Below are 14,392 nucleotides of genomic sequence, written 5' to 3'. Positions count from 1 at the left end.
GAGGTGCCTACACTTCGAACATGTAACTTGTAATTTCTCAAAGTTGCTGTTTGAACTTTAAACAGAACGAGCCAGAAACAATGAGCAAACATTGCCCCTGTCTATTTTCAGTCTTTTCTGTCTAAAGTTCATACATTAACGATGAGAAATTCCGAGTTATATGTTTGAATTTATGCAAAAAACATAGTCACTCAGCTCTGCGCTGAGCCAGAACAGACCATCATTACATTACCCTCTATGTTGTACTCTGTTGTTGCTCCTCTTGTACTCTGTTGTTTCAAGATACTGCTTTTAAATGCATGTTTAAATACATGTTTAATCCTTTTCCACAGCTTTGTGGGAATGCAAAAAAAAAACAACTCCCGCTCCTGCCCAAATCACCACCACGAGTGCCGCCGCTGCCCCTACTACCAGATTTGTCTTCACCACAACCACAGAGGTGGAATTGACCACTCGTCCCACGCCAGCACCCAAGAACCCTAACTTCACCAAAAAAGTCGAGTACCAGACAACTCTGGAGTCAATGGATGATGCAAACAACGAGACCCATAATGATGCATTAGCGGGTGAGTTTTGGCCAAAAAGTCCCAGTATGGGGAAGATGAGGGGGCAGAAAAGGAACACAACCTAAGGAGGGCATTAGTGTCCCAGTGTATTAAGGAGAACTCTTGTCTATAAGAACAATGAATGACCAGTCAACTGGATACCATCTTGGCATCTGTGTTTTGTCTGCTTCTATCAGGGGCCTCCTCTTTGTCAGTTTAATATGTATTTATATGTGCAGAGTCAACTTTGACAGCACCTCTTATCTGCAGATATCTTTGTTCGCACCTCTCATGTTCAGATTTTTTTCAATGACATTTCCTAACAGCAGATTTCTTCTATAGCACCTCATCCATTCTAGTTTTAAAAGAGTTTCTGGTAAAAACAATACAGTATTAAAAATACACAAACACTTATCACGCACAATACACAAAATACATTTAGAATCGCAGCATAAAGTAAATGTTAGAGCAGAAACAATACATATAAGGAGACATTATGTAGCAGTAATCACGAAGAAAACAGTAGTTTGAAATATTTATTCTTTGGAGACCCCTCACGGACGAGATCTTCTGAGACAGCCAGAGGAGACTCATGGCATACAGTGAACCATTGATGTTATGAGGTTCCATAAAGAGGCAGTCTACAACACATCCCCTCTCATTCTTTACAATCAATAAACAATGCATGTTTACACTTAATGATACATGGAGGTACTAGTGCTTGACAGTATGTGTGCTGCAAATGTATACTAAACAAGTGGGCCTGCAGTGGTAAATTTTATGGAGGACACTGTGTTCCATTTTGGGAAGCTCAGACCTGCCCTGAGAAGACAGGAGGAGGAGAGGAATCACCCCAGACAGATTTGTGTATTGCTGCATTTCTGTGAACTGGGTGAAACACACACCGGAGGGAAAGAGGAAGAAACTCCCTTTACACTTCAAAAGACTGCTCTCTGATTCAGTGATAGATCGCAAGGAAGGAACCTTGACACATCTCAGGCAGAGAGATAGGGCTGATAAGGGTTTCATGAAGACTAGGGCTGGGGGCCTGAGATTAACCTTTTGATGCACATATCACTGTGGTTGACATCCAGGTGTAAACTCTGGTCCCTCCCACGAGAGGTGTTGTGGGACAATGAGCTTTGGAGTATTGCCTGCTGTGACAAACATCTTTCATGAGGAAAGAGGAAAGAGAGAAGGGTCCACTTCCATAGACGCAAAACCACAAAATAACATTTCAAGGACTCAGACCCTAAATTACATTTGGTGTCTGGAAAAGGACTATAAGAAGCTGAGGTTGAGTCCCCAAAACATTGTACTCTACCAAGTGGCTAAACCTGCAGTGTGAGAAGGGGAAGCTCTGTAAGGCTAATGGCTGTGACCAGGAATCAGGGCCAAAGCCTGCTAGTCTTCCAGCTGGGTGAGGGGGTCATTGCCCAGGACACCAAGATCACCTGTTCTTGAGCACCATCACCTGCCTGCTTGCCAAGACCAGTGTGCCCTGTGAGATAGAGGTGCGCATTGCAGTAAGCGAGGTCCAATAGGCAGCCCTGCATGAGGATTCCGTGAGGTGTGAGCCTGTGTAACGATTGGGCTGTTGCCTGTGTGCAGTATAAGCTCTGCGACTCTTGAGTGCCAGGAGAGGGCCGCCTTGTTCTGAGCTGTATCGGAAGTATTGTGCGGGAAGCCCCAAGCTACACCACTGTGGTGACCCTGTATGCTGAAGGGGGTCAAAGGGTAAACAGATTTTTGGCCAGGAGCGCAAGACTTGTGACAGCAGAAATTGATGACCTTATATTCTGGGTGGGCCAGGGATGTGACAGTGATCACATAAGGCGAGTCTGTTCCCGTATCATGAGTACATTGGCAACCCCGTATGCCAGGAGGAGCTGCCAGTACCACTTTGACCAAAGGTTTGGGTCTTCTCCTGGACTGAAGGAATACTGCTGTGCCCAGTGGGTTAAGCCCGCACACTGTAATCTGCAACAGATTCCCTGAGGATCAACAGGAAGCTGTTGAGGATGTTGTACCTTCGTTTGTTTTGTGTCAGCTGAGCGAGAGCAGCTCCGATCACTGGAACAAATTGGCAGTGCTGCTTACTAAAGAGAGCCTACTCCGCCAGGTGCTGCATCATACAACGTGAGTGGCACAACTTTACTATCCAGGATCTGGACTCGTGAGTGCTTCAGGAGAGGGCACTTTCTGCAATGCTGAACACTGCCACATTGCCAGAGTGGGTAACACTGGAACTTTGCCTTTGAGGCCCCTAAATACTTGCTGCTGTTGAGCCTGCGGCACCTTAAACATTTTTGACTAATTACTAAAGAGTCAAAGGCAGAACTCTTGAATATGGCCTTCGAGTTTGCATTACCCGGATGCAGCCACCAGTGAATGGGAAAGAACCCCAATCGTGATACATGAAGGAGGGTGGGTTAGGAATTTGCCTGACATCTAGTAGAGCCCAGACTTCAAGAGGCATTGTGTTATTTCTTCTGAATGTTGTATACCTTTGCATGTGTAGAGATAGAAATAAAATACCTCTTTTTTTATAAAAGGGAGTATTGGACTGGATATTTATTTATTTTCCATACTGTTTGCATTTTGAGTTATGGGTTGCGTTCATCTTCGCTGATCTGAATCTACATCTCCCCTGAGGGATCCTTGACTCCTTGACCACTGCTACCACTAAGAGTCAAGTGCAAAAGGGGTACTCGGCCCAGTTGCTCAGGATCCAGAGTAGGTCAGGCTGTGGAATATCAGGAGTAAAAGGCCTCAACCACCACAGTTGGGCCCAATATCTCCTGCATGCCCCATGGCCCCCAGAAGGGGGTTCTGCCACCTTCATGCACAAGTTCATATAATCTCTTAAACTAGGAGGTGTATGAACCTTCAACCACCACATTTCAATACACACCCCCCTTTCAAAGGACATCTGATTCATCATCCTAACAAAATATGTCTCTCCAACACTCACACCACTCTCATCGGGTCACTCCTTCCTCAACAAGCTGCGTACTTCCTTCAAAATGTCATCTTTCTCCTATGTCGCTGCCCACTCATCCTTAGTGATGGACCCAATACAGTGCACCAACAGGTCATCCACCTTAGCCACCTCCTCTTCAGAGTCCCCATCTCTCCCATCTAACAAAATGGTAACAGTAAGCTAGATAGATAGGCAGCCTGGTTGTTTTTCCCATCCTGGGACATACTCCAGCTTGTACTGATAGTTTTTCAGACGAGTAGCCCACTTAGCCAATCATGCAGACACATTGCATGTACCGCTAAGCTACAATGCTTTCAATAAAGGTCTGTGATCAGTGTGTAAAAGCACATTCACAGCCCACACATAGCTTGAGAAGTGAGCCAAAGCCCCCTTTCAATAATGGAGTGTTTATTCATGTCTTCCTTCAAAGACCATTCTTTAAAATCAAGAGTTCTCTCAAAACTATTTGAACTTTAGACAATACAGCCAAAATGCCCACTCCTGCTGCATCCATAGTTGCACTTGTTCTTCTAACATCAGTACTTGTGAGGATCTTAGAATTAACAATTTCGCATGGTTTGACTTGCTGAATATGCCACTCAAGTTTCTTCCCATCCTCAGCAATCTCTCAGGGGGACTATTTTGTTCCAGACATTCGTAACAAATTTCACATAATACCCCAAAAGTCTCATAAAGGATCTTACCTCATCCTTAACCCTTGGTTCAGGAGCATCTTCTATGGCCTTGACATGGTCAGATTGTGACTTCACACCCTGTACACAAATGGTGTATTCTATATATTCAACCTATTCTTTAAGGAAATGACATTTTTCCTTAAATGTTATTCCAGCTGTACGTAACGTGTCCAACACTTGTTTCAGAATCAAATTGTGCTCATTTACCTACATCCTCGAAGAAAACAACTTTTGATTGCTCCTTAAGCATATCAGACATCATGCTCTGAAAAATACCCGTTGGTAAAGCAAGACCAAAAGTTGAATTTATAGACACCTTCAGCTGTGAGTGTGTTGGATTCTGGTTGCAACTTAATTTGACAATAGGTGCTCCGAATGTCCAACTGTGAACAATAATTACCTTCCTTCAACATGAAAACCATCTCGCCAATGTTAGGCAGAGGGAAACTGTAAACAAAAATGTTCTGATTCAGGTTTCAAAGGCCAATGCAGAACCTTAATTTACTATTTGATTTTTTTTGTTTATGGCCAGGGCACATCCACATCATCCTTTACTATGTCCTCCACCGTTTGCTTCGCTTCCTCTATTAGAGCAACTGGTATCCTCTTTGGATGATGATTCATATGCTGTGCCCCTCTTTTCAATAAAATTCTATGTACATAAACTTTTAAAGCTTCTACCTTTCCCTAAAGGACATCCTTGGCCTTATTCACTATGTCCTCAAAATTGGTGTCCGCTACCAGGGTTATCTTATCTTTACCCCTACCCTGATCTTTACACTTATTTATTTATTTTTATTTATTGGAGGAGTTTTATATGGTTCGAACATGGCCCACCAGGGTATCAGAGTGCTGTACAAATAGCGGACAAGTCATACATATAGAGTAAAAAAGGCAATCTGGAGTAAGCAAGCAGCAAAACGAATACAATGTAATAATCGGTTAGGTAGATTCAAGATCCGGAGGTGCCCTCCTGAAAATCATCCAGCTGGGTCCCCCGGGGCCCCTATTGAAGTAACTTGTTCATCACAAGCATTTTCACTTCTTTTTTGAAGGAGGTAGTTGAGGCGTTTGACCTGATTACGGGTGGCAGTGTGTTCCATATTATTGGGGCTAGACCCGAGAAGGAGCAGTTGTAGGTTTTCTTTTTGTTGATCTTCTGTGGTTTCAACAATAGGGAGTTAGCGCTTCTTAAGGAACGACTACCCCCAGACAGTTCCAATTGGACAGGTAGACGGGAGTGTTATGTTGAAGGGCCTTGTGTGTCATTCAGGCTATATGGAGGTCATATTAAAGAACCCAACCAAGAATATTGGGCCCAGCCTCAGTCACCTAATCACTATATATGCCCATGAGTATCCCAGCACTTTGATATTGCTTTCTAGATAGCAGTGGGATTAATATCTTTAATCTCCAAAAATACCTTCTGCACAACTTCAACCACACCTCTTCGGGCACTGTATTGAACATGGAACCAGGGTCAACCATAAGGTCCACGCAATCATTGACTGCAAAGTCTACCTTGGGTCTAAGCTTTCTTTCCTGCTCCTCTTCAACTTCCCCTAAGCTCCACACCCTCTCAGTGTACTTGCCCTCCCTGCCAATAAACAAGATTGCCTTTGACCCTATACCTACACATCCTTGCAAAATAGCCTCTCTTTGCACACTTCCAACAGTCTTTGTTTGAGGCAAATCGATTTATGAAGTCTAAGCTATAAGAGTAATTTCCACACTTGTTACAGAATTTCCCTAAATCAAGTTCTTTCCCAGCTCCCAACTCCTCTTGCACAGTCATCCACTAACATTTGAATTTTAATTCTATACCACTGACACCACATTACACAAATGATCGCCATGAGCATAGAGGACAGCCACAGGTATTTCACATTTGTTTGTGTTTAGTAGCCTCTAATTCTTTCATACAAGCACTCAACTCCTCAGCTATCTTTTCTGTCTCAATAGCTTCCCTTAATGTTGTTTTATTTTTTGATACACAGTCTTTTGCGCATCTTTTTTTGGGTGAACGAATGATGAGCTTGTCTTTTATCAATTCATCGGTCATTTGGCCCAGCTGACTTTTGCTTGTCAGTTCTCTGAAGCAAACTACAAACTCTTCAACTGATTCATTATGAAGCTGCCTATAAAACTTGTGATGGGTCATAGCAGCATTCTTTGTTTTGGCAAATCTAGTTTCCAGTCTCTGTTTGGTTTCCTTGCAAGCATGCTGAATGGGCTGACCTTGTTGATCTTCTGCTACAGGCAAAATTGAAAAAATGATGTCCTTTGCACAAAACGTTTTTTACCAAGACTTACTTTCTGCTTTGATGGAATCCTTGATCATCAAAAGCCACTCAATTTTCAAACCACTCCACTCATTCAGTGAGAGTGGACCAGAATTGAGTAAAAGCCTTAGAGGTTGGAACATGGCGTGGTTTTATTCCACATTATTTGAAATACGCAAATGTACGTTGTACAAAAAGTTGTTACATACGGTTGCGGTGCTAATACAAGTACTCGCTGTGCTTATAATACTTGTCAGAAGAAAGCGAGACAGGCTACAATAAGACCAGATTAGAACATATCCTTCTATTTTTTCTTGGATGAATAACAATGGAGGGTGTGGTTAAAGTGGGAATCAGATGTCCCATGCACATTGATTTTAAGAGGAACAACTGCCCTGATCAGGCTGATCTTTGAAGAAGAGCTGCCAAGATCACGTACCGAAGGTAAGACACTCCAGTTCATTTAAAAGCGATCAGCTTTTCCAGGTGCTCGCAACTGAATTAGGTGACGAGCTTAAAAACTTGACTAGCATGTGTCAATACATCACATTAGTAGACAACAGATCACCCTCGCAGATGGCTCGCAGCCAGGTTAGGTAACGCGTTATGAGCTCCTTGCGCTCGTTGGTGGCCATTGGCGCTTTATATTACATCAGATATTGCAGGGATAATTAAAAGTTCACTCCCACCGGAACATCCACCAAGCTGCATCAACATATAGGTAAGGAATCAGTGCTCAATACTTCTCTGCATGTCAGGCTCCTTTTCCTCCTCTGTGAGCATGGTTTGGTGGCTGCTAGTCGGTGCTCGGTGCAGTTGTAAACACACACAGATGAGAGTAGTTTCAAACGTTTAATCTTTCCGTACTACACACAAAGGAGATCTTCCCATACAGCCAGCAGATCCTCAACTCACCAGGAGACTCGTGGCAACCAGGGTAATACTTATGTCATAAGGTTACATAAAGAGGCAGACTACAACCTATTACCACTTCCTGATACCAGCATAGAGAATCTGACCTGTGCTCAAATTATACTTATTTTTAATACACTTCATTTAGCTACTAGGGTTGTAATCACAAAGAACAATTGTAATGACTTTCATAATAGGTGGACTCAATGAAGTACCCGACTTTGAGAGGGGAATTGAGAGGTGGAATATTGAATGTCACACTTGTTGTTGCCCATGTTTGCCTTTCCATCACTGCGATCAGGAGTGGTAGCAGGAAATACTACATTTTCTTGGTATAGCGTTTCAGTTTTGCCTTTCTTAGGTCTGGTCTGAAAGCACAGCTATCTCAATTACCTATTGTTACCAATTCTTTAATAATGACCAATATGGGCTTTGGCTCCACCTAGAGGGGTATAACTCTCTCAACACATGCTACTTGCTGTTTAGTATACCATTAGATTTTCTATGGAGTACTTGCATTGCCATGCATGAGGGACTAATTTGCATTTCAACAGTACACTGTATAATTGTACATTTAATTCATTATCTCATAGATGTATTGTGTACTGAAAACAGTTGTTCTTTTGGTGCCTGAAATTGGCTCAGCTAGGAAGTTCAGTCTGGAAAAGTCCATTACGGTGAACTAACTGGTACTGTCTTGTTGCATCAAAAGTAAGGAAGAGTAGCCGAAGGGAATGAGATGTATTGTATCCAAAGGACAAGAGAAGTGTGAATGAAGATGGTGAGTAGCAGTGAATCGTCTGGGTTTAGGAACAGTAGCTAGGATCAGTAGGTGGGATTAAATGCTATAGCTCTTTGCATTCTTTTCACATACATGATGTGTTAGTTGTCGCCCAAGAAAAAAATTAATCCACACAGCTAAAGGCTTTCAATTTGCGTACTAAAAACAAAAAAATAGCAAATGCAGATGAAGCCCTCGAGGATTTAATATTTTATTACTATATATTTTAAATCGATAGCAGGTGGAGGACTTAAAGATGAGCTGAAGAACTCAACACCAGCACCGCCAGCAAATAAGATGAAGCACCTGACTGTGGCTGTGATCTCACTGCTTGCTGTGGTCTTTGTGCTTGTCACTTTGGTCACCTACCTAATATGCAGGAAAAAAGGTAAGATCCCCCTCTTGGCCTACAAGTTGATACCTTTGGCAGAGCCCCACCAGGGATAAGTATAGATCATACTGAGGGCCTTATTTAGATTTCGGCGGATGGGTTACTGTGTCACAACGGTGACAGATATCTTGTCCGCTGAAATGTAAATCCGATAGGAAATAATGGGACTTAAATTTCGGCAGACGGGATATCCATCACCATTGTGACGGAGTAACCCATCCGTCGAACTCTAAATCAGTCCCTTAGCCAGTGTCCCTGGGAGTGAGCGTGACATTTGGATGGTGCTAGCTCAGTGTTAACAATGAGGACTTGAACTGCTCTCCCTCAGGTGTGACCCTGAAGTCTACCAGTGCTGACTGAGGGGTGACACTGAGATCTGCCACTAGTCCATAGGTGGCAGACATGGGGAGAGCATTGCAACATCCCAGCAGTGGTGATGTTTAACTACCATCATCCTTAGGGCTGACCCTGAGGAGTTCGTCCACTCTCCCTACAGGTGCAGAGAGGTCCACACGACATTCTATCATCTGTAAGGTGTGACATCATCCACCTCTCTCAGTGGGTGACGTGGACCTCAGTGCTAAGGCTGGAGAGATACATTCTTTCAGCTTTGGTGTTAGAAGTGGGCCCTGATTGCAAGGGTTATGCAGGTGAATCCTTAGAGCCAGTAGAAATTGATAACTGTTGAGAGCAAGGACTGTGGGAGTAGATACTGAAAACAATATGTATATATGAATCCTTAGAGCAAGGAGTGTAGCTGTGAATCATCTGAACTACGGATGTCGAGGTAGAGCCTATGAACTGTGGCAATGGCAATAGGAAGGAATCCTGAGAATAGACAGGGGAGGGGAATACTCACAGTGTAGGCGGTAGAGATGGTTGAATTTTGATAGCTAAGGCGGTAGCAGTAGTTCCAGAAAACACAAGTTGTAGAGATGGATCCCTAAAGCCAAGGTGGTAGAGCGGGAACCTGAGAGATAGGGATGTGAAGCTTGGTACAGTCCTACGCGCTTATGTCTCAGACACTTCTTTTATGTTTTCAGCTCATCCAAATGAATATGTTGGAGTGGACCAGACAGTGGAGACTCAGTCTACAATAGATGAAGCTTTCTCTGGGAATTAAGGCATCTATCTGTCTCACACAAAATGCTAAGTGATGGCTACTGCGCAGCTAGGAGAGAGCCTGCTCAGAACATACAAAGGCCTTGTCCACTTGGGCTAACCAGTGCTTGCAAAGGCATCCCAGCCGTGCTCCTTATTACACAAGACTACAAGAAGATGACCTGAGTCAGCTCACCACAGTTACAGACATTTCGAGTATGCAGACCATGTGAGCTTTCGATTACATCAATCTACAAGATGGCCCTAGCATGTTCCTCACTGTTCCAGACTCTCCAAGAGGCATCCTGACATGAGTCTTCTGTTACATTAGACGGTACAAAGAAAGCGGCGGGGGAGGATCACACCTTTTCTAATTTATACAGAATGACCCTACACTTGATGAAACGAATGACGACCCACCAAAGCACTAAACTATATAGTTTTGTCCACCTTTGCTTCACATTCGGCCGCTGGACTGTTTATTACTCTGTACAGTATTGCTGGATCCATCACTGCACCAGACTGTACAGTAGAGTTCACTGCTGCTCCAGACTTGTGGCTGGAGAGGCTAGTACAGCAGACAGAATTGTTAACCCAGACTACTTGCTATTCACAAAACACAGTGACATTTCTCACATAATCCCAGTGGGCGAAAAGGTGTGTGGATTGTCCAAGATGGGGATGAACGTGAACCTTAAGAGCATAGGATAAAGCTGATAGGATGATCAATTGAGCTGCATGCACCTAAGCCCCTCTTGTGCAAATAGTATGCTGGAGTATCTCAAACGGTTTAGGAGAGTCAGGGGGTCATTCTGACCCTGACGGGCGGCGGAGGCCGCCCGCCAGAGTTCCCCCCTCCGAAATACCGCTCCGCGGTCGAAAGACCGCGGAGGGTATTCTAAGTTTTTCCCTGGGCTGGCGGGCGGTCGCCAAAAGACCGCCCGCCAGCCCAGGGAAAAACTCCCTTCCCACGAGGATGCCGGCTCGTAATCGAGCCGGCGGAGTGGGAAGGTGCGACGGGTGCTGTTGCACCCGTCGCGTATTTCACTGTCTGCCAAGCAGACAGTGAAATACTTGTAGGGGCCCTCTTACGGGGGCCCCTGCAGTGCCCATGCCAGTGGCATGGGCACTGCAGGGGGCCCCGCGACCCCCCCTACCGCCATCCGGTTCCCGGCGGGCGGACCGCCGGGAACTGGATGGCGGTAGGGGGGGTCGGAATCCCCTCGGCGGCGCAGCTAGCTGCGCCGCCTTGGAGGATTCCAAAGGGCGGCGGTACACTGGCGGGAGACCGCCAGTGTTGCCGGTCCGACCGCGGCTTTACCGCCGCGGTCAGAATGCCCTGCGGGGCACCGCCGGCCTGTCGGCGGTGCTCCCGCCGACCCTGGCCCCGGCGGTCTTAGACCGCCGGGGTCAGAATGACCCCCTCAGTGGCTTTTGTCAAAAATACTGTGGACCATTTGTTGCTTTTTCTGTTGAATGAACCCACAGCCTCTCGTTTGTATATAGTACTGCACAAGGCCTTCACCAGTGTGCTCACTAACTGCCTGACATACTGCATATTTCATATAATAATGTGATAAATACTTGTAACAAAATCTATCAAATCTCGATTTGCTTTATAAATCCATGAATCAGACCACTTTTCTTGAACCCCATTGCACCCCTGCTAAGGCCACCATGTGTGTGCCTTATTTATGATAGGGCACACTATGGTGCACGTTAGGGAACTAGCGTCAAAAATGGTGACGCTAGTTTTGCGCTTTGCAGGATTAGCTCCAAAAATTGTGACGCTAATCCTGCATAGTGAAAGGAGGCCCATTGAAAACAAAGGGGGCGTCATTTTAATCTCATAGATTCCACTGATCCATTTTTCTGGGCCTCCTACCACCGGAATGGCCCCCTTGCATACATTATGCCTGGTGCAGGCATAATATGGTGCAAGGGTTTACAAAGTGGCACAATGCGTGCATTGCAGCACTTTGTAAATATGATGCAACATTTTTGCCAATCTAACAATATAATAGCGTAAAAAAAAGACAAGGTAAGCCCCCCACTCTACTTTTCAGTAGTTTTGGGAACTACGAATATGTCTGTGCTCTGGATCTATGAATGCCAAGTATCTCCCTATCCTGGAAGCAGGAGCTGTTTCTGGCTCCCCTTGAGGTGAGGGGTCCGCCTCATTCTGGCACTAAGAGCTCCATGTGCCACGACCTATCCTCTAGGTGTCAGAGGACACCCACTCCCTCAGCAAACTGCCTTCAAACTAAGAGTGCAGTACCCACTGAGGTAAATATAACCCCCTTAGATGTAAGAGCATTTACTCTGCCGCCCTGCACTGGCAACATGTGTCCCATAATTCTCTTAGCCCTCTATATATAAATGCCCCCTCTCCCTAAGAGTACTTCCCAGTGGCATTGCTAGGATCTGGCATACTGCGGCCACGCCCTCCCCAACTTACCACACAGCCACATCCTGGAATTGACCAAGTCTCGTGCCTTCTCACTTCAGAGAAGACACAAGAGTAGAGGTCAAGAAAAAAGAGAGGGAAGCACACTTGCATTCTGTTAATAGCCATGGCAGAGTAACAAATTCTTACTTCTAAACTGCATGTGTTTTTATTTGTTGCTGGTGTATCAGACTGAAAACGTACTTTCTTGGCTCTAATGTACATTGTTTAGAATACATTTAGATCGTTTATCTGATTGCACACTCAGTTGAGTAGAGTAAATATGTACTTGATTAAGCTCAGTTGTAGTCTGGGTGAGATGTATTTTGTTGTGCACAAAGCTAGAAGTTGCTCCAAACATGTTAAACATATGGATCTGCTTAACCATGATGTGAAGCAGGAATATGTAGGAGACAGTCAGGTTTGCATATGGTTACTGTATCATAGTTACAATCATTGTTCTAATGCTGACATTGGGGAGAGCTATCGTTGTAATTGTGCTTGGTAAATTGCTACAGATTTTTAGACTGGACTAAGAAATTATGGGCCTGATTCTAACTTTGGAGGACGGTGTTAAACCGTCCCAAAAGTGGCGGATATACCACCTACCGTATTACGAGTCCATTATATCCTATGGAACTCGTAATACGGTAGGTGGTATATCCGCCACTTTTGGGACGGTTTAACACCGTCCTCCAAAGTTAGAATCAGGCCCTATGTGACCTAATTAAAATCAGCATACACCATTCTTACATACTGAACCCAAGAACAGAAATGCTCTGGCCCAGGATCATCAAGAAATACATTCTTTTATGGGTCTACGAGGTCCAACTGGAGGCAGGGGTGATGTGACTCCATAAAATCAAGATAGGCTATTGTTTGTGAGTCTTTGTGGTCCACAGGGACTGTGAGTTCTTGTAGGCCGTATGGACTCAGAGATGCAGCAACCCTAGGAAATCAGTTTTGGGTCCATGCATTATCCCCCCTGGAGCTGAAGATGCTCTATCCCATGAAAATCGAAAGATGGCACTTGCACCTGGCTATATGAGGTTCACTCAGAAGTGAAATAATGCAACCATAAGAAACTAGTGGGTACCACATGTGCATGGGGTCCACTCAGGTGCAGAATATGATATGACGCAGTGTTAATGAGGAAAACTGTTGCCCAGAATGCTTGTTTGAATAAAGTCTTCAAAAAAGAAAACTAAGTATTGGAATAGGAGTCCTCTTCATGGCTCTAAAGTGTGTGCTGCCCTGCTACCTCTCCCCATCAAAGATCCTTCTACATCATGAGCACCAACCCCAACTTGAATGAGGCACCATGATTGAAAGACATCCTCAGGAGTGTGGAATATAATAAAATATCTACTTGTCCATGGGACAGGTTGCTTCATAAATCTTCTTGTCCTGTAAAATAATCTACTTGTCCTATTGGTGCCATGTAGCGTGGGGACAAATTATGACAGCAATCTCATTAAGAAGAGCTCTGACTGTATGACTTCAGATTATACCAGGGCTAATACTATAGTAGTGTTTTAATACTAGCAATTTCCTTATTTTGCCACCTTTCCACAGATCTACATATTGGGGCTGGAGGTAGCGGTAAGCAGTAGTTCAAAGGTTGGAATGCCCATTGAAACTGTGCAAACCTACTAACTTGCATGTTTGTAATTTTACTCCTGTGAAGGGCAGAAGTAAAGCTTCTTCCATAGTTGGGGAAAAAAGTGTTTGGATACAAAGTGAACTTGTACACGCTCAATAGATTTTCACATGAGTAAATCTACACATGTAGGTTTGCTTGTGCCAAAATACAGCCCACAAATACTTTATTACTTTTTTACTAGTTGTATGATTTCCTGTCTACTTCAGTAAATACCTGTAAGTTCATGAAATGCATCAATCTGCATTAATGTAAGGACATATACCATGGGTGTACGTTTGTGACTTTCTTTAAGACCTTAATTAGGTCTGGCATTAACCAAGACCTTTTGTTTTTTATTAAAATTCTATCCCTCTCTCTCTCTCCCTTTCTATCCAGTTATCTTCTGGTTTCACTGTGAGTGACAGAAATCTGCTCATTCACAAGGAGCATATCGACACACAAAGTATTTTTGCTCAGTGCCAGGAACTACTGTGTTAATGTGTGTTTGTTGAGACCAAAAGATATTTTTACTTTTTGCCAATGTTTGTTACAGTGGTGAGGGATCGGCAGCTCCCACAACAATAAAGTTTTACAAAAGCCATGTAAAAACAAGA

The 14,392-nt window shown here is 44.2% G+C and overlaps 1 protein-coding gene across 3 annotated transcripts in view; it reads left to right on the top strand.

Moving 5' to 3' along the window:
- Window positions 1-14,151, top strand: part of CXCL16 (C-X-C motif chemokine ligand 16) — a 42,729-nt gene extending 28,578 nt beyond the window's left edge. For 2 of the 3 annotated variants that reach the window (XM_069216371.1, XM_069216369.1), the window contains exons 4-6: window positions 333-566; window positions 8,437-8,586; window positions 9,633-14,151. In XM_069216371.1, the coding sequence (XP_069072472.1) occupies window positions 333-566; window positions 8,437-8,586; window positions 9,633-9,712 (464 nt within the window). In that variant the 3' untranslated portion in view covers window positions 9,713-14,151. The remainder of the gene's footprint in view (window positions 1-332; window positions 567-8,436; window positions 8,587-9,632) is intronic. The other variant, XM_069216370.1, reaches the window with a different exon arrangement.
- Window positions 14,152-14,392: the final 241 nt, after the last annotated feature.

This window comes from Pleurodeles waltl, chromosome 12 (assembly GCF_031143425.1).
Source record: "Pleurodeles waltl isolate 20211129_DDA chromosome 12, aPleWal1.hap1.20221129, whole genome shotgun sequence".
NCBI lineage: Eukaryota > Metazoa > Chordata > Amphibia > Caudata > Salamandridae > Pleurodeles > Pleurodeles waltl.
The sequence above is the reverse complement of the archived record's forward strand: the minus strand, read 5'-3'. Positions and strand labels throughout refer to the sequence as shown.